At 36.2% G+C, this 18,285-nt stretch overlaps 1 protein-coding gene across 1 annotated transcript in view; it reads right to left on the bottom strand.

Moving 5' to 3' along the window:
* Positions 1 to 915: 915 nt before the first annotated feature.
* LOC106919939 (venom phosphodiesterase 2) overlaps positions 916 to 18,285 on the bottom strand; it is a 32,243-nt gene continuing 14,873 nt past the window's right edge. The window contains exons 11-24 of the mRNA XM_088010431.1: positions 17,294 to 17,402; positions 15,646 to 15,768; positions 14,271 to 14,302; positions 13,902 to 14,029; positions 12,677 to 12,746; positions 12,497 to 12,584; positions 12,164 to 12,336; positions 8,697 to 8,742; positions 8,054 to 8,208; positions 7,125 to 7,260; positions 6,302 to 6,379; positions 5,503 to 5,635; positions 4,735 to 4,891; positions 916 to 3,490 (exon numbers count right to left, since the gene is read on the bottom strand). Coding sequence (XP_087866557.1) covers positions 3,317 to 3,490; positions 4,735 to 4,891; positions 5,503 to 5,635; positions 6,302 to 6,379; positions 7,125 to 7,260; positions 8,054 to 8,208; positions 8,697 to 8,742; positions 12,164 to 12,336; positions 12,497 to 12,584; positions 12,677 to 12,746; positions 13,902 to 14,029; positions 14,271 to 14,302; positions 15,646 to 15,768; positions 17,294 to 17,402 — 1,602 coding nt within the window. The 3' untranslated portion in view covers positions 916 to 3,316. The remainder of the gene's footprint in view (positions 3,491 to 4,734; positions 4,892 to 5,502; positions 5,636 to 6,301; positions 6,380 to 7,124; positions 7,261 to 8,053; positions 8,209 to 8,696; positions 8,743 to 12,163; positions 12,337 to 12,496; positions 12,585 to 12,676; positions 12,747 to 13,901; positions 14,030 to 14,270; positions 14,303 to 15,645; positions 15,769 to 17,293; positions 17,403 to 18,285) is intronic.

Raw genomic sequence — 18,285 nt, 5'->3', positions numbered from 1 at the left:
AAATGTTTCTCAAGCCATCAAATTGAGACAGCAATCGTAAGGAACAAGTTCCACTTATGAAAACAGACCAAACTTTCTAGTCAACATATAAAATGTCATCAGTGGCAAAAAAAAGTGTCAGCCTCAGGATATAAAGGGTTCTTTTTTCAGCAGTCACAATAACTCAAGTTACCATTAGTTATAATAACACAGAGAAGTCACTATGGTATCATATGGTAGAGAGGACACTATAATGAGACATAGTATCGTCCCTCTGTTCTTTGGTTTCTGTCATCACTCGTTGCTTCCGGTGCGTTTGTGTGTGTGTTTCCAGGTCTGGGATGAATGCTTTGACAGATGACCTCACTCCCCTTTGATTCATCTCTAGACTTTCAAAGCAGTTCCCTTTCCAGTCTGTCTCACCCCCCACTTTTCCAGAGTCACTCTGATGTTATGCCGTAGTTACAGAGTTGTCAAAACTAGGCAAAGTTTCAATTTGTTACAACCTAATAAAATGCTCTCAGTCTGCCTCAGGCATCTTTCAGTCTTTACTTATCTGCCATGTTTTCATCCACAAAGAGGCTTCAGGCTCTATGTGATGAGCATATTTGACTATTCAGCTTTAAACCTTGAGCTTCACTCTGTCATTTAACAGCTGATTCATTGTCTTGATTTTTATATGATGGCTCAGTTAATGTTTAGAATCACAGGCTAAATAAAATCTAAATTCTGGCAAGTTGTACAGCTCATTGGTAAGGAGCAATTCCGATCATTAAAAACAACAAAACAAAACAACTTCTAGCTTTGAACTAGGGAAAAGAAACGAAATCAAATAGAAATTGATAAATACTTTCCAAACCTACATAAAAGAACCATAGACAACGTATATGATTTTTTTTGGCCGACACTTTTGCAAAAGGAGAAGACTCAGCAAACTGCTCCTTCAAGCCGTTCACAGAGCATTCTGCAGGCCTTTTATTTGTGAAAACAAAAGTGAGAAAAGATAAAGAGCAAAGACAGATGCCAAGCTCTATCTACACACACAGGTCATCAAGCCCTTTCCCTTGAGAGCGATTTCTCCCAAGGGTGGAGGGAACGATCAGTTCTCAGGAACACAGGTACTTGGTGACTTTTAGCACAGACAAGAAAATCACATCAATGCTGAAGAAAAAATAACACAGAAAATCCCCAACAGAAATAATATTTAAGCAAAGCCTAAATCTATTGAAAGAGCTTTAATTTTCTTAATGGCAAAAACAATTCTCACTTTCAATTGCCGAGCTAGAAACAAGGGAAACCAAATTTATTTCCTTAACTTCTGGCATCCAGTGAATTTGGCAGCATTTGAAACAGGTTTTGTCTATGTCTGCTCTGTTGACAGGTTTATGAACATGAGTTATGATGTCACTGAACTAGTTACAAATGCCTTTCAAAAAAGTATGTTAAAATGTCATCTTTACAATGTTTTAATTGTTAAATTAAAAGTGAAAGATGCATATTATGTGATACACAATGGTTGATCTTAAGAGTATCTTAAAAATGATCGTTTACTTAAAATCAGATTAAAAATTACACAATAAATATAAGTGTGGTATCTTATCTTAACCCTCTGATGCGTAAGTGGGTCCTTTTTGACCAGGTGAAGTCATCTTTTTGCAATATCTTTGTAATGAAAAGTTTTCATCACTTCATATTCCAGGTATTCCTCAAGAAAGATGATACTGATATCATGCAATTAATTTTTTTTTAATTTACCTTTAATACATTTTAAGAAATAACATGTTTTATGTTACTACCCCTTTCTTCCATGAGTGGGTCCAAAATGACCCACATTCATTTCCTATGGAATTTAAAGGGAATCTGTTTCTTACCAACTGTGACTGTCAGGAAAACATTTTTTTATTAACCAAACACACTAAGACCTAAGTGTCAACCCTGAATAATATTATTTTACACAGCAAGAACTCTTGCATATAAATATTATCTTTATTTTTTATCTCACAAATGTGTTTGTGTGTGTCAATAATGAGTACTGTGACAGCGATATTGTCATGAATCAACATATTAGCCTTCTTCAAAGTTAGCTAACACTAGTTATCTAACCAACTAGCTAACATTACCACCTATACTTTATTGTGCATGTGTATTATTTGTGTGTGTGTGTGTGTGTCTGACACCCAAGATAAGAAAACCAAGAGAGAGAGAGTGTTGAATGACATACAAAACCTGTTGATCAGTGTGTTCAAGGTTCTTTCTTTTATCATCTCAATAAATAAAATAAAAATTCATAGCTATATAAATAAATGCATAAATAAATGAGCCAGATAGAGTGCCTTCTCTGGGTGGGGGCGGATGTCCTGCCCCAAGTGGAGGAGTTCAAGTATCTCAGGATCTTGTTCACCAATGAGGGAAAAATGGAGAAGGGATCGACAGGCGGATTGGTGCAGCGTCGGCAGTGAAGCGGTGCCGTACCGGTCTGTCGTGGTGAAGAGAGAGCTGAGCCAAAAAGCGAAGCTCTTGATTTACCGGTTGATCTAAGTTCCTACCCTCGTCTATGGTCATGTGTTGGGTCATGTCCGAAAGAACGAGGTCACGGATACAAGCAGCCAAAATTAGTTTTCCCTGTAGGGTGTTTGGGTACTCCCTTAGAGATAGGGTGAGAAGGTCAGATATCCAGGAGGGACTCAGAGTAGAGCCCGTGCTCTTGTGTGAAATAAAACACACTAGAAAGTATTATACAAAACATTATTTTGAATCAAAATGACAAAAGTAGCATAAAAACACACTGACTGTAACCCGGGTCAAAAAGGACCCAGTCACAGAAGACTGTATAGTCAGTCACTCACGCATCAGAGGGTTAAAGAGAAAATTTGGGGGCTTGGTTCAGAAACTACACACTTCCCAAATTTTGTGGTGCCTCAAATAACTAAATACATGTGAACAAACATGTTTCAGGAGGATCCTATATAAATAAATATAAACGTATTTGAGAACCATGTAAACCTGATTTTAATTTCAAGTCTGGATTAAGAAAAAGTCTTACTTTACATGTAAAACTATGTTTACAAAGTTATAGATCTTGGCAGTGGCTGGTTTTACAGGAGCGGTACGTTCCAATGTCTCTGTGGAGCTTGCTGGCCCTTGTTACTGGGCTTAATGCAGGCTGTATTGAACTCAAAAACAGATTCTTGAAACAAAGCAGTGATACTGACGTAAGATTAAATAAATTAAAAAACTGAAAGTTAAATAAATAAAGTTGCTTGGACAAGTGCTTTTAGTTAACAGCTGGCACTGAAACCTGAGTCTACATGTTTTTGTGTGTTTCTGATTTAAGTGGTCACTGTTTTCTTTGAATTGCAGCTGTGGGGCGGGTCTTCATCATCAGCAGTTCTGGAACTGGTCGACTACTGGCTGAATAAAAGTCCAGTCCTGTGATCCACTCGACATCTCTGACCCTTGACTGGTGAAACCAGATGTGATCTTCCACCCACAAGGATTCATCTTCTGTGCTCTGTTAATACAAGGAAAAAAGGGATGAAAATATATTTTTCTCAGGATAAAATCAAACAGGCTGATTACGCAGATGTACATTAACTCATTATGGAAAAATGTGTCATATTAGTTATTGACTTTTAATGATTAATTGGATCCATTTTTTACCTGGTAAAGAAAAAAGACATAAAAAATGTACATACAGGCTCAAATATCTAGATACACCTGTATCTGTTTGCAGAGACTGGTTTGATAAGATAAAGACTGATTTACATGAATGAAGTCAATGTGAAGTTTTCAAACTTCAGAACACTACTTTGTTAATTTCACTGACAGTGATATTAGATCATCCTCAAACTAGGCTTCCTAATTGGGTTGCAACACAAATGAAAATTGGCATTACTGTCAATAGGGTAGTAATCCCAAACACAAAAAATATCAAGCTTTTGGAATGGGATTACCAAGATTCCAACCTCAACCCAGGCAACCAATTAATTCAAATGAATTTTACAATTCTGCTGAGAAGGATGGTCAAATATTGACCTAAATCTATGCCAGATGCTTATTGCACCTCGATAACTTATGATTGAGGTGCACCCTGGTTAAATACAATTGTCAGTGGAAATTCGGAGGAGGCTGCATGCTAATGTGTTGTGTCGTTGTCCCACTCTCTATTTTTCCATTTAAAAGAAAAAAGAAAAAATCTCATTCTGTTTTTTACAAAAAAAAAAGTTGGTATTCAGGTGCGAATTGAAACAAATAGCAGAAATGATGGCAACATCTAGACAAGGAAGCCAGGATGAGAATTCTACAAAAAGCTCACTTTGATTTTTGCTTATTCAAAACGTGGAAAGCCGGAGTTAAAAGTTATGTCTTTGAAAACAATGAACTCCCTGTAAGTCAGCATGTGACATTGCTGTTTTTTTCTTTGTCAGGTTTACTCCTCCACAGTTTCAGCATTCAGTAAAAACAACATTACACAACGAGGTAAGACAACTCTTCGTTTAGGACCAATGGGAAGCAGTTTCACCTAAGGTATTTTACCAAGTAACAGCTTGTGCACATTTTTTTTTTTTTTTTTTTTTTTTTTTGTTGACTTTTGCTTCCACGGTTTAGTCAAACATGATAACGGATATCAATAAAGTTCTGGTTTCCTTGTCTGGCCCAGTGGGTGCTTTTGGACAAAAGAAGATAAAAGTTTCAGGCCACTGTATGCAGTTTTGGACCACTGAAATAAAGGGATCACTGTGGATTCAGTCTTACTTTGCATCTTTCCGTGTTGTCAGCTCTGTGGGGAAGGAGGAAAGACACAGTCTGCAGTTCACCACCACAAGCGCTCACTGGCTGTCCTGCGTTCTTGCAGCTTGTTAACACCACAAAGTAATGAGTGGGGATTGTTATGTTGGTTCCAGGTACAAACCTAGAGTTGCACAGAAAAAATATTCAGCTATTACACCAACCACTTCCTTGGTTTCACAGAGTTTAACGGCCAGAAAAGTTCTTCCAGTTCATCTTGAATCATACTACTGATCAAATTCCAGTTAATCAGAGCCTCCTTTTCCAGCCTCACAGGGGTTACATGATACTTACCACAGATTTAGAGAAACTTGATGAGCATGTAATTAGATTCCAAGTCCAGCACAAACAAGATTAAGACTTACTTAAACAGTTACCTAAGTACTGATGGAAATGAAAAATTAGAATGTGATTATATCTACATAAGACATACTACAGACACTTTGGTGATATTTAGCTGTAAACATTAAAGAAAACACCAGAATCACTACAAAAGGACTCTCATGTTGTGCAAGGCCAGCTTATTTCTCATTCGTGTGAATGCATACCACATTTCACCTGATCAAACCCATGACTTCACAGCTGGATGGTTTTATGACACACAGTCTAATATAAACGTGCATTTTTGTCTGCATTTACAACATTCTGTTCCCCAAATCAGTTTACTTTATTTAATCATTTTCAAGTAAATGAGACATGTTAGATGATACATCCCATTAGAGAAATGACACTTACTGCTGCATCTGCTCTATCGCGTCATATCGGCCATCATAATTGTAATCAAAGACTGGTCCAGTCACCACATTAATGCCATTGTATATGGAAGCATATTTCTTTAGCAAAGTGTTGTGGAGGTAATCCCAAATCCCTGAGAAAACAACAAAACAAAAAACATGTTCAAATAAACACAAGTAAAGTGGATATAACGTCTTTTGTCAATTGCCTGGGTTTTGTGAGGTAAAAAATGAGCCGAGATTAATTAGGGTGTTTCCACACATGATAGTTTGGTAGACTCGGTTTGATTGGAGACTAAAATGGCAATAGCATTTTCAGCTACTGTGGTTCATTTTCACACTGCGCTGTGTTTAAAGAAGATTAAACTTTTTCCAACTTTAATGTGACAAGTAAAGAAAAAAGTTCCAATAATCTAATGTTGATCATGATAACCTGTTAGTTTAATTCTAGTGGTCATTGTTCTTTAGTTCATACCTGCCCTCAATCACAAAATAAAGTTCAGCTTTTCTTCTTTTTCATCATATCCTGTCCACCACTGTAGAATCAAAATTACTGTTTGAGTGCCAAGGAGAAGCCCAATAGACTTATTTTCACAAGTGGAGCATTACAGCTTTCATTATAATGTGTCACATTAAAGGCAGAAAAAGTGGGGAAATACTTTATTTCTTATAATCACCAAACCCTGGCAATGTAACAAGGATTTGTAGACTTTGACATCTAGAGTAAAAACTAACCTAAAATAATGCTTTTAGAAGAAAATCTGTTGTTTCTGGCTTAGAAGAAACAAACTCAAACTTACTCTTAAATGCAGGGTACATCGGGGCAACATTGCTCATTGTTAAGGCATCGTATTGCTGTTCCTCTGTTATATTTAGATCTGTAAAAGCATAAAAATAAGCAATCAATTCTTTGCTTCTAATGTTTCATATATAATGTTAAACATTACAGCTGTCATGAAATGGTGGCTTTGAGGTGAGGACTGATGGCGGTGGTCCCAGGTTGTTGTGAGAAATGACAATTTTAATGATAAACATGAAGGAGAACAGAACATCCTGGCAGCACAGGTGAATGATGAGGCTAGGAACTCAAACACAATGGTAGCACTGGGAAGGCACATGACTAAAGGACACAATAACAACTGGGATCGACAGGGAAACAGACACAGGAGAGTGAAAATACACAGAGAAGTAATCAGAGTAACAACAGACAGCTGGAGACAATTAAGGGAAAGACACACAGACAGGGGGACTAAATTAACACAAAAACAGAAACCTAAATCCTCACAACAGCTCTTTATCTTAATTAGTTAATTTTCTATAATCATTCATTCACCACAATGGGAATTTAAAATTTTCCAGATTGTGTGCCAGACCACTACAGCTAATTGAGGGCTGCAGGTTTAAGACGTTAACTCCTACTGGGCTGAAAATGCTCAAAAACCACTAGTTAAGTTATTTCATCCTTTGGGTATTCTAAGCAGGCACTAATGACTACTAAGTATTTGGCCCTGCGAAAGTCGTGGAAGTAAAATATATAATGGTTTTTAACAGTAGTTTTCATAGTGTGCCTTTTGTGTAATGAAGTACAGTGAGCTTTTATTTTGATAGTTGTAGAATACATACTTGGTGGGTACAGAAAAACATGAGTCAAATTGCCAGCAGTTTCAAACTGATCACATCTGGGACTCTGGTGTTCTGGCAATCTCACATCAGCCCTCAAACAGTTGGGTATTACTGCTGGTAATGGGTCCAAGTTGGCCTAAAGAAAAGGAAAATATATGGTTTATTCATTATTTAAACAAATCAAACCCGAACGCAAGTTCAAACCAATACTTTGACCTTGGATTATTGCTTTTTAATAATAGTCAAATTCTGGACTTGAGACTATGGGAAATATTTCTCCATCTGCTAGCAAGGGAAGGGGTATGGGGATGGATGATTTCCAGGAAAATGCTGATATGGGAGATGGACACACACTGAGACAGAGGGGTAAAATATGGTAGTTTTCCAGCCAAAACGGGAGACTGTATAGGTATGCTTACAGTGAGTAAAATTTCTTGCTCCTAGGTGGTCTGAAGTCTGGGCTCAAGTGGTTTGAACTCAATAACTCTTTAAACATGTGAGGCTTCAAAGCCTTGAGACTGAAAGAATGTCCTCTCCTCTCCATGGTCAGTTTGAAGGAGGGTGGTAGTTGTACAGCTTTTTCTTCAGTAATTTAATCAGCTCAGCAATATATTATTTTTTGCAAAATAAACTTGTTTTATACCACAAATGTCTGGTATTTCAAAAGTCAATTACTCTTCTTGTGTGTTTTACTCCTTTAAATTAACCACATAAGACTGAAGTGATCACGTCTGTGTCAAGTCAGCAGAAATGTCCTGAAACAGTGTCCTGATAAAAGCTGCTCAATAAATAAGATTTTTTTAAGCAGGTTAGGCATCCAGATGAGATTTAGTTTCAATTAATCATGCACTGGGTTTGAACCTTTAAAACTGCAGCATTTATTAAATCGTGTCTTTTCTGCCACTTGCCATGCTCACCAAAACACTCACAGGTTTGTCGATGGTGAATGAGCTCCAGAGAGGCATGAGGACTTCATGACTGTAGCCGCTGATGAATCCTTCTTGGTGGAGGACGCAATAACCGCTGTCAGGCTGCAGCATTTGGGGACGACCAAACAGCATGTGCTTCCTTTCTGAAGCAGATTCTAAAAGAGGGCAGATGCAAATCCTATGATATTTACCTGGTAAACTCAATGTTTAGACAGAAATGCTGGTGAGTCATTGCTTAATTATTACGCTTGCCTGAATTATTCCAAGAACGTGTCTAATTTAACCTGGCAGCATTTTGTGCAAGTTGGAAAATTCCTAGTTCATGTAAATAGAAGGTATGCAATTGTAAGTGAATGTTATAATAATAATAATAATAATAATAATAATTATTATTATTATTATTATTATTATTATTATTATTATTATTATTATTATTATAATAATAATAATAATTATAATAATAATAATAATAATAATAATTATTATTATTATTATTATTATTATTATTATTATTATTATTATTATTATTATTATTATTATAATAATAATTATTATTATTATTATAGTAAATGGAGTACATATTTATTACATACTAAGTGCATTTACAGAATTGATTGAACAAAGACTTGTCAAAGCCACTTACTTTCCTCTAAAGTCAAGTTCAAACGGCTGTTAAATTCATGTTCAGTCTACAAATGGAAACAGGTTGAAGTTAGTTTAGTTTTAAACACTTCTCAGTTTCAGCACAATGTAAAAGATTTAACAACTATTACAGAAAAAATGCAATGTTTTCACAACACAAAGAGCACAGGTTGAAGATTTTCAGAGATAAGACATCTGTGTGATTGCAGGACAGTTTTACATGTTCTCATCTTATCGTGCTGAATTTGACAAATACTGCTGACAGAGTGAATTGCATAATGTAAAAAGGAAGCACTGAGGTTTGGATGAGCCAGATGTTTTGGCAATGACAAGAGAAGGTTTTCAGAAATGATTTTCCTTCTTTTCGGTTTTATCCAGTAGTGAATCATATCATTTCCAGCTGTTCTCTATAAAAAACAGAAGCTGTTTCTGACTCTGAAAGCCAAGTTTCATTCAGTTATGACTAACTCTCCATAAATAAAGTAGCTCCTGTATTACTGAGGGTTTAGTCAGTTCCACTGCCAGCTGTTTCCAGAAAGAGCATTTCATCTTGAAAGTATTACATTTATCTTAGATGCTGGAAATTGTAGGTGTATTTTCAGTCATTTGAATAAAAAGGAGAGTTTGTGTAAAAAAAAGAGTTATTGGGTTTCATTATGATATTTTAAATACTCCAGAGCTTCCATGGAACCATTATCAAAACATCCCACATAACCTGGATTTAGTTCCATCCAAACTTGTCAGCACTTTCTCCAAATAGTTTCTACTTCATTCTACTATGTAAAGGTGTTTTACAGATCAGTGCTGTAATGTTGCACACCTGTCAGCAAGTACAAACAGTGCATGTTGTTTTTCAAAGACATGTTCATTCAAGGACCTCAGGATTCAGCAGAATACCTTCAATATAAGACAGAAGGAGCAACAGTCTGCATGGACCATGTACAATATTGGAATATGACATCTAAACTTTATTTTTCTGGTCAAGGCTCACACTCCTATGTTTGTTTTGTCCAGTTACCAACCATAGTTACATGCATCATGACTCAGGTGACTGTCTGAAAAGGCTGATTGTATAATTTTCCATGCATCAGAATATGTTGATACAAAGATTCATCATTGATGAATAAGTTACCTTCAGGATTGCCTTGATGTGTTGATTTTTCAAGGACCTCATGTTGTCATGTTACAGCCGCAAAATTTGAGGCTTTTCTGTACTAGTGTGTGTCGGTCTATCAGCCATAGTTCACCCAGGGCACCAAACAGGCTAGGACTGCCACTGGTTTGCATTTACTTCATTGTCTATTTTCAGATGATTTTTTACTTATGAAAGATTTCCAAAGCTTGAGATATTGTTTTCTAACCTAATCCTTGTGTGATCTTTTCCTGTATGATAGAATATGTTCAGACGTTTCCTTCACAAAGCATCTGATACCGTGTTTCCCCGAAAGTAAGACAGTGTCTTACTTTCTTTTTATCCCCAAAAGCCCCACTATGTCTTACTTTCGGGGTATGTCTTATATTGGAAAAATTTTTTTGAATTTTTTGTTTTAACCATAAAATTAACGGCAGTGACAAGTGCAGGGGACGGCGCGGTGACGTATGGAGAGGAGGACGGCCCAGGCGTGGGCAGGAGGCGGCGCTCATTTGGATCAGACGGAGGCGGCAGACGCGGTGACGTATGGAGGGGGGGGCGGCGCGGACGTGGGCAGGAGGCGGCGCGCAGCTAGATGAGAGGTGTTTCCCCGAAAAGTAAGACATATGTCTTACTTTTCGGGGTACGGCTTATATTAGCCGACCCCCCTGAAGCCCCCGATACGTCTTACAATTGGGGGTGTCTTACTATCGGGGAAACACGGTACTAATTTACAAGTTGCTTTTTAGTAAGATATAGTTATAAGATCCTGTTTTAAGCAAATATCTCCTTAATATTGATGGAAATGTGAGTTCCACAGGCATATTATTTGACTTATATGATGGGAAAAGTTTACTATAACTGAAAGAATCTGCCAATGGAATTAGTACTTTTTAAAATCAATATTAAGGAACTATTGACTTATAACAAGCTCTTACAATTCTCTGAAAAGTTACTTTGTAAGTTAGTTTTGTCTTAATTCAAAAGCATAAGATATTTGCACTCGAAACTAGACAAAAATACTTGGTGAGATATTGTGTTTTTGAAGTGAAGGGACTGGAAGTGAATATTTACTATTAAGTTGTTTTTTTATATTTTAATCTGTGTGATTTCTACCTTTTTCTGTATGATCTTTGTCATTGGACATCCATATTGCATGGTTTTTAGTGTTTTTGCGTTAAAAACTTTTGCACATGAACAATTACCTGAGATGTGAAAGCTAAAACGTTCAGGACACAGACTCCTGGTCGCACGGATGGAGGCAGAAGGCAGAAACTGGGACAAAACAAGACGGACCGCACAGAGACGAGCTGACTGAAACTCAGTGATACCCGCCCACCCCGCAGTGGAAACTACAACTCCTGGGAAACAATGCGCGCTTACGACAGCAGAGCAGACGTGACGCTTCCACCGTGCCTCTCTCCACTGCCGTATGCAGGGTGAAGAATTTCCGAGGAGGGTCACATGGAAAGCACAGCTGCTGAAGTTCATTCATTTAACACAGAATCCATAACGCGGCGTTTAGTGAGTGTTCTTGTTCTCCACAGGGAGAGGGAGACGACTGCATATCTGTGGATTGCAGTGAGGTCGCTGTGCCGCAAAACCATCTGAGGGAACGACAAGTTCCGTGTTCTCAGCCAAAAATAAGTAGTCCATAAAACTTTTCAGTTAAAAAGAACAATCTGTGTGATGCAGTGTATTGCAATGTCCACGGGGAACTTTACCCAAATGTGCATCACATTTTCTCCATTTACTTCATGGAAGTGAGACCTGTCGCCAGTCTCTTTCCTGGATTCTGATCCAGGAAAACAACAAAATAACTTCCTGGTGTGACGATTACACCTCGGAAATGAAACACACTTTTTAAATGTATTTATTTGTTTGAAAGCAACATCACTGTGGGTTGATTCAGAAATAGAAGAAATCCATACTATTTTTCCAAATAGTGTTTTTAGAGTCTATCTTGCAGTTTGGATTATTTTAGACTTTGAAAAAAAGATCAGTAAATAAAATTAAAATAAAACTACCACTAACTGTAGCAACGATTTGTGAGACTACATATTTAACCACACAGGCTGCATCAGATACGTAAGAACACAAAAACAGAGGCAAGCCATTTTCTCTGGTAAGATTAAAATGATGCCACTATTTCTTTAATCTTCTAATTGTTGTTTGCCAATGAAACATTTTGATTTGACTTAAAATTAATTTACTTTTGAACAGTTAAATGTTGTTTTGTTTTAATTTTTTTTTTAAATGAAGATAAATGTGTCCTTTCTTCTCGCCCACTAACAGTGGGTAACTTCTATAACATGAAGCCATGAAATGATACTCACCAGGGCTGGGCATTTGCATCCCAGCTTGTCTTCAGGAGTTAGACTGATGAACGGGCATTGAGTCGGCTTACTTTGCTCCGCAGGGTGAGTGGGGTTGTAAAACGTCTTCCTAAGAGCGTGATTCATGCTGCCATGTGTGCCGTTGTTGTCATATGGAGAGATCTCTAGCACGTCTGGGAATGTGGGGAAAAAAAAGAAAAAAAAAACTTTTGGTGCTTCTTAGCTTTTCAAGACAATCATTTTTACAATAACTGTTTACATTTCAGATTTAGATTTAACATTTGGGCTTAGTTTTGTTGATCACATTTTTTCTTTCAGACATAAAACACTCACCGCACATTAAGTTGTAGAGCTCAATGTTAGCAAAGGGTTCAATCGAGGTATTTTGCTGAAACTTTGGTCCATAGCTGAGAAACATTGCCTGTAAAGAAAGAAAAAAGTCAGTTATTTTGTATTTGTTATGCATTGTAAGTCAGGTGGGCAGGTTTCCAAAATGGAGAACTCTTTACTTACATGCATGCTCCCAACATCGTTGTCATAGCCGTGATTCCCACCTGAGCAGAATCTAAGTGATCCTAAAAATCTGGGGGGAAATTTTTATTTGATTTTTTTTTACATTTCTCTCATGCATTTTCTTCGAGTCATGCATTACTAAACGGTAAACAGCTAAGGGAAACAGTGACTAACTCTCAATATATTGCATGAATCAAGCTATGGTAACAACCACAAAATAATGCTTGTTTAATCATTGCCTTCCAGTCTTTCTTTGATTATCAGGAGAAATTGGGCTGTTTTTCAAAGGATGAATAATTTCCTGAATGATTAATATTAGAATAAAAATATGGTTAAATGGTTCCACAGTTATGAAAACTAAAGGCTCTCTTGACATGAGAACTGTTGTAAATATCTTCTTTTATTTGTCTGCTCTTCGCCAAAGAGCATTATTTGTCTGCTTTTTGGTGAATAAACTAAGTAATTTTTTTCTATTCTATTTTTTTCTAAGCCATCATGAATAAAAATAATTAAATAAATAAATAAAAATAACCGAAGATGTTCTTTTTAACAAAAGCTGCCCTAAACAGGTTGCTACTGGACCACTGTCATGTCATTGTTGTCTCTATTGTATTCATATGGGAAATGTCTTGGATTGCATAAAAAGAAACAAAATATTACTAGAAGAACAAGAAAACAAAGGCATATTTTTGTCAGAACTTTGAAATATGTCTGCTTTTGATGGCTTTGTGCACAGAGATAGCCCTTCTTTCACTTCCTTTATCCATTCATACATGTAAATACAATATAATGTGTAGGAGTCATATTTTTTGAAAAATGGAGATAAATAATGCAAAAAATGCTTAAATATCAGATTTACAAATTTTATATCAATATTCTATTCTATTCTAATTGTGAAGCTTTTATAATTTACACATTATTTTGTTGTTCTTTCTTTTAGGTCAGTCGATTTCTTTTATTTAACAGTCAAAACCTCCTGCTTTTAGGTAAATAATACAATTTCTTTAGATTTCAAACAAACTGAAAAAGAAAGAAAATCCCTTTTGATCATTTGTTGTTAACGAGGGTCAGAAACATACTAAGTGATACGTAGCTGATAAAGTAAAAAGAAAAAAGAAAACACATGACATAATTTTTCGACATAAGCTGGATTTCTACACAAAAATGTGAGCCAAAATTGTTTATTCCAGTCAGGATGCACAAATTGCAAGTCATCAGTGAATACCTCTCAAACTGCCATTTTGGCTCCACCAGTACAGTGACGTCTTCAATGCGGCGACTGTTGGCGTAGTGGAGCCGCTTTGGTAGGTTGGACTTCAAGTACGGTGTGATCTTCTGGTCCAGCTTCTTGCACTTAAATTATCAAAACCAAAAATACTGATTTTATAATAATAATAATATCACTTTTTGAATAGATATTATCTGTTAATTTCTTAAAACATAATTTTATGCTTTACACATGGGAGGTAATTTTAAAAATGTTTGCGTTTAAATGTAAACTTTAAAGTCCTAAACTAATCTGTCAGAAAAGCAATACCTTTCTGCATCCATGTATACAGTAATTATTCAGAGTACTGTTGATGTAAATACTTACACTCATATTAGCAACAAGTCCAGCAGAGTCCACTATTGAGAAAGAAACATGTTAGTCATTTCAGAATTATTCATTCGCTGAATAACAAACTTCCAATTACTGTACATTAAACTGTGTTTAGGAGCCAATCTGTACAATAAGTATCAGCATATTTTACCACTAGCTGTAGTTTTTCATGCTGCTAAGCAGTAATTTTAATTTGTTGCATATTACCATTATTATTACATTAGTGTTTGTTTGTTTTGTTTTTTTTGCATGGAGCCAGGTTTGTGTAGATAGCATTCTCCTTTAGTAAATTAAATCATTTTAAAACTTAACTATTTGCACATGCCATCTGTGTGTGATCTTAATAAATGATAACAAAAAGGAACAAATTGAGATTCTAGGGAATTGTTTTAAAAATTGACTATGATAACCAGCTGTATAAATCTCTTACAGTCAGGAACAGGTGAAACCTGCAAATACTTTAGACCCCTTCCCAAAACATTTATAACTGCCTGCCATCACGCCCAGGTATTTCAGCTTACCAAAAGAGATTTTCTTTAACATATGTTAGATATATTCTATGTACAAATAATTTGGAGTTGAATTCCATGTAAAAATCTATGAATATGTGTATTTGCGGGTCTCGTATATTTTTAATCAACATCCTTATTGGCTAGGTTATGACCTAAAACTCAACTTTACACCTACTACTTAGTTTTCATGAGAATAATTTAATGTTAATTCTAAAGGCTTACTGTGGATTATGCTTAAAATCTAATCATATGTTACTATAATATCTTTTTCTTTTCCCTAGAATTCATTCTAATCAGTCTATGGTCCACAAAGAAACCACACATAAAATTAGTTCCAATGTCTACACTCAGAAGGAGTCTCGTTTCCATTTACAGCAGATATTTCTCTACCCTTGAAGAAACATGAGTAATGTGTTGGCTTGTATTGTCATGTCTAACTGTATGCTATCAGTCTTCCTCTTGACATAAACACTTGCAAATTAAATTTCTTCTATGGGACATGATGGGCATGTTCAATTCAGGAGTGTGAACCTAATCTGAATTGCGTGAGAGGAGCGCCCACACTGCAACATTTCTTGATTGTGAATAATGGAGCGAAGGTCGTTGGCAGATTATATCATATTTGTTACATCCATGCTTTCTTTGTTGCTCAGATGCCTTGTGCAACTGTTTAGAGGTTCATCAAAGTAGAGATAATTTTGTGGTTTCCTCCCTCTGAAACCCAAACACGCCCACACTTTTTCCACAAAGTCACAAACATCATTGTTCTTCCTGCGCTGATACCTACTCGGTCATTGTGATAAGCAAGGCCTAACGAATATTCTATTGATCTCTACAACAGCAGCACATCTACTTACACACAAAGTCTTCATTCCTGGCTCTGATGCGTCCAAATGGCCCCTCGTTCACAAAATAATTACTGATGTTTCCCACCAGATCCTCCATCACCTCCTTTCTGTCGCAGCTGATCTCCTCCATACCTGCAAAGCATTGGACTCTTGCAATAAAGTGCATCATAGAACTACTGATATGTGCTAAAAACTAGAACACATAACATCTAAACAAAAATAAGTGTAACTGAAAGGTTAATTTCTTTTAAGAAACTGAGAGTCAAAAGGTGAAACACAATCACCTGGATCATTGATATATTTTAACTGCTTATTTCTATAAATTTTCATGATTTTCATTAGGCCAAATAAAAACAAATTAATATAGACATGCCAGGTCATACTACACAACCAATTGAAATACTGTTGAGTTGACTCATTGTCACCCTCTTAGAAAGGTGGACTACAATAAGACATTGCAAAAAAAAAAAAAAAAGAAAAACTGGCTCTTCACAAAGCCTGTATCTAACCATGTTAACCCTAAGTTGAGTAGAATGTTGTCGGGAAAAGATTCACAAGCAACAGGGATAAGTGGAACCTCAAGATTTTGTGAAGCCGATTACGAGTTTTGCAGGAAGATTGCTCTGGAGTCAAACTTTCCACAGACACCACAGAGACGTCCAGGACACGAACTACAACTGTGGCTTTCCTTGTGTTTATCTAGTGCTGAGCTACAGATAACTTCAGACATCTCTTGCCTAAACTCTATAACATATTAGTTTCTGCTTTTAATATTATTGTTGAAATACAGTAATATTTAAATGAGTCTACCACTTCCTGTAAGCAATTTTTTAACATAAAAGGCAGTAAATGGTTAAAGGTTAAAGGAACATGAGATTGAGGTTTTCCGCTGCAGTTTTTTCCAGAACTCAACCATCCAAACAAGAGCTTTTCACAGCTATATAGCACAGAAATCCAGTTAACAACGTCACGTGAGGTGGATTGACACAGCTGCAGTGCATTAAAGGATGATGTATAATGACCAACACTTATCCATTAGTAAGCTGAGAACTTGGAGACAGACTGCACTCCAGCCACAATGACACACAGGAATGACGCCAGGCTGTCTGCATTTATCGTGTTCAAGGTTTGTTTGTATCTCCTATAGCTGAGCACTTAATATGAACACACAGGGTTTTATTTGGTGGCAAAACAGCGTTAGCAGTTTTTTTAATTTGGTCATATTTCTGTGTTTGTGCTTTGACAACTTGGAGAAACTGGAGGCACAGCCTCAGACACACAGCAAAAGAGAAGAGTTTTAATCCAAAAACTGTCTGATTAAAATAAGCAACAACTAAAAAAAGAAACAAATTGAATAGCTCTTGACTTGTCAGACATTTTGATATTTTTGGGTTCCTTCATCATGCAACTTGGAGGGGAGCAGAAAAAAGAAAGAAAAAGCATCTTGACTGAATGAAGGTTCCATTCAGACAAAAGAAATTCAGTGGATCTATGTTTCCTTAGAAGTTTGGCAGATTCATGACTAGTTTTTAAGACTCAGCTACAGCCAAAATATTTATCTGGCTCAAAACACTGACTGGGTCCACAGGCACTAAAGAGTAATGTTCATCTGAAATAAAGTTCAAAACATCTTTTTGTGCAGCATGTTCTGAGTTACCATGATCAGCAACAACAATGATGTTGAGACAGCGATGCAGGTCAATTTGCTTGAGGCCATTCATGAGCTGACCCATTATTTTATCCACTCCCTGGATTGCTGTGCTTATCTGCAAAAAACAAGGAAAACATTCAGTTTTGTTTTTTTTTTCTGCAGGAAATGGCATAACATAATTAAATGATGTTAAAGGGGAAACATTTGGTCTAATACCCAGACATAATTTTTGTTGGCTCCAAAACTAAGTTTGGTTAAATGATAATAACCCAGAGGACATCGTGCAGTCATCTGTTGCTCACAAACATTCATAACCATCCATAAAAATACTGACATTTGCAGATTTAAGCATGTTCACACACAATTGAGCAAAAGACATTCAGCATTGCGTAAATGAATTTACATTTTTGAAGTTAAAGTTTTGTTATATTCTTATATTATCTAATCAACAGTGAATTCATTATTGTAAATCCGATTCTGGCAATTAAAAGTTATTTAAGTTGCATATTTTATAACCATTGCACCTAATCAAGAAGAATGTATACATTTTGTTTTTGTTATAACTGATCATTTAGTTGTTTCCAAATTTTAAGCAAGTTGGCAGATTTTCAGTATGGTTTATGTTAGACATTTAGGAGGCTTTATGTATTTTAAAACTAGTTCAGTGAACCTTTTCAGATCATTGTCGTGCCAAATTGTGTCCTGGAGCAACCAAGAATCCACCAAAGTTCAATCTTACTTTTGGTGGAAACTGATGGGAAAATATGTCAATAACCAAATCTCCATAGTGAGCTAAATTTAAATTAAATGAAGTAAGAAGGTGCAAACTAAAAAAAAAGAAGTGAGTTCTCTAAAACTGATATGTTTGGGCTTCAGTAAAATTCAAAGTCAGCCAGATTGTCAGAGGTACTGATAGAACAAAGAACTACCCCTCAACAGATGGATGGGTAAAATGTGAAAACAGTTACAGTACCTTAGACAGCTGAAAAATAATCCCA

This window comes from Poecilia mexicana, unplaced genomic scaffold (genome assembly GCF_051168715.1).
Source record: "Poecilia mexicana isolate PSO_F unplaced genomic scaffold, ASM5116871v1 scaffold_11, whole genome shotgun sequence".
Lineage (NCBI taxonomy): Eukaryota > Metazoa > Chordata > Actinopteri > Cyprinodontiformes > Poeciliidae > Poecilia > Poecilia mexicana.
This window is presented reverse-complemented; position numbering and strand designations above follow the sequence as displayed.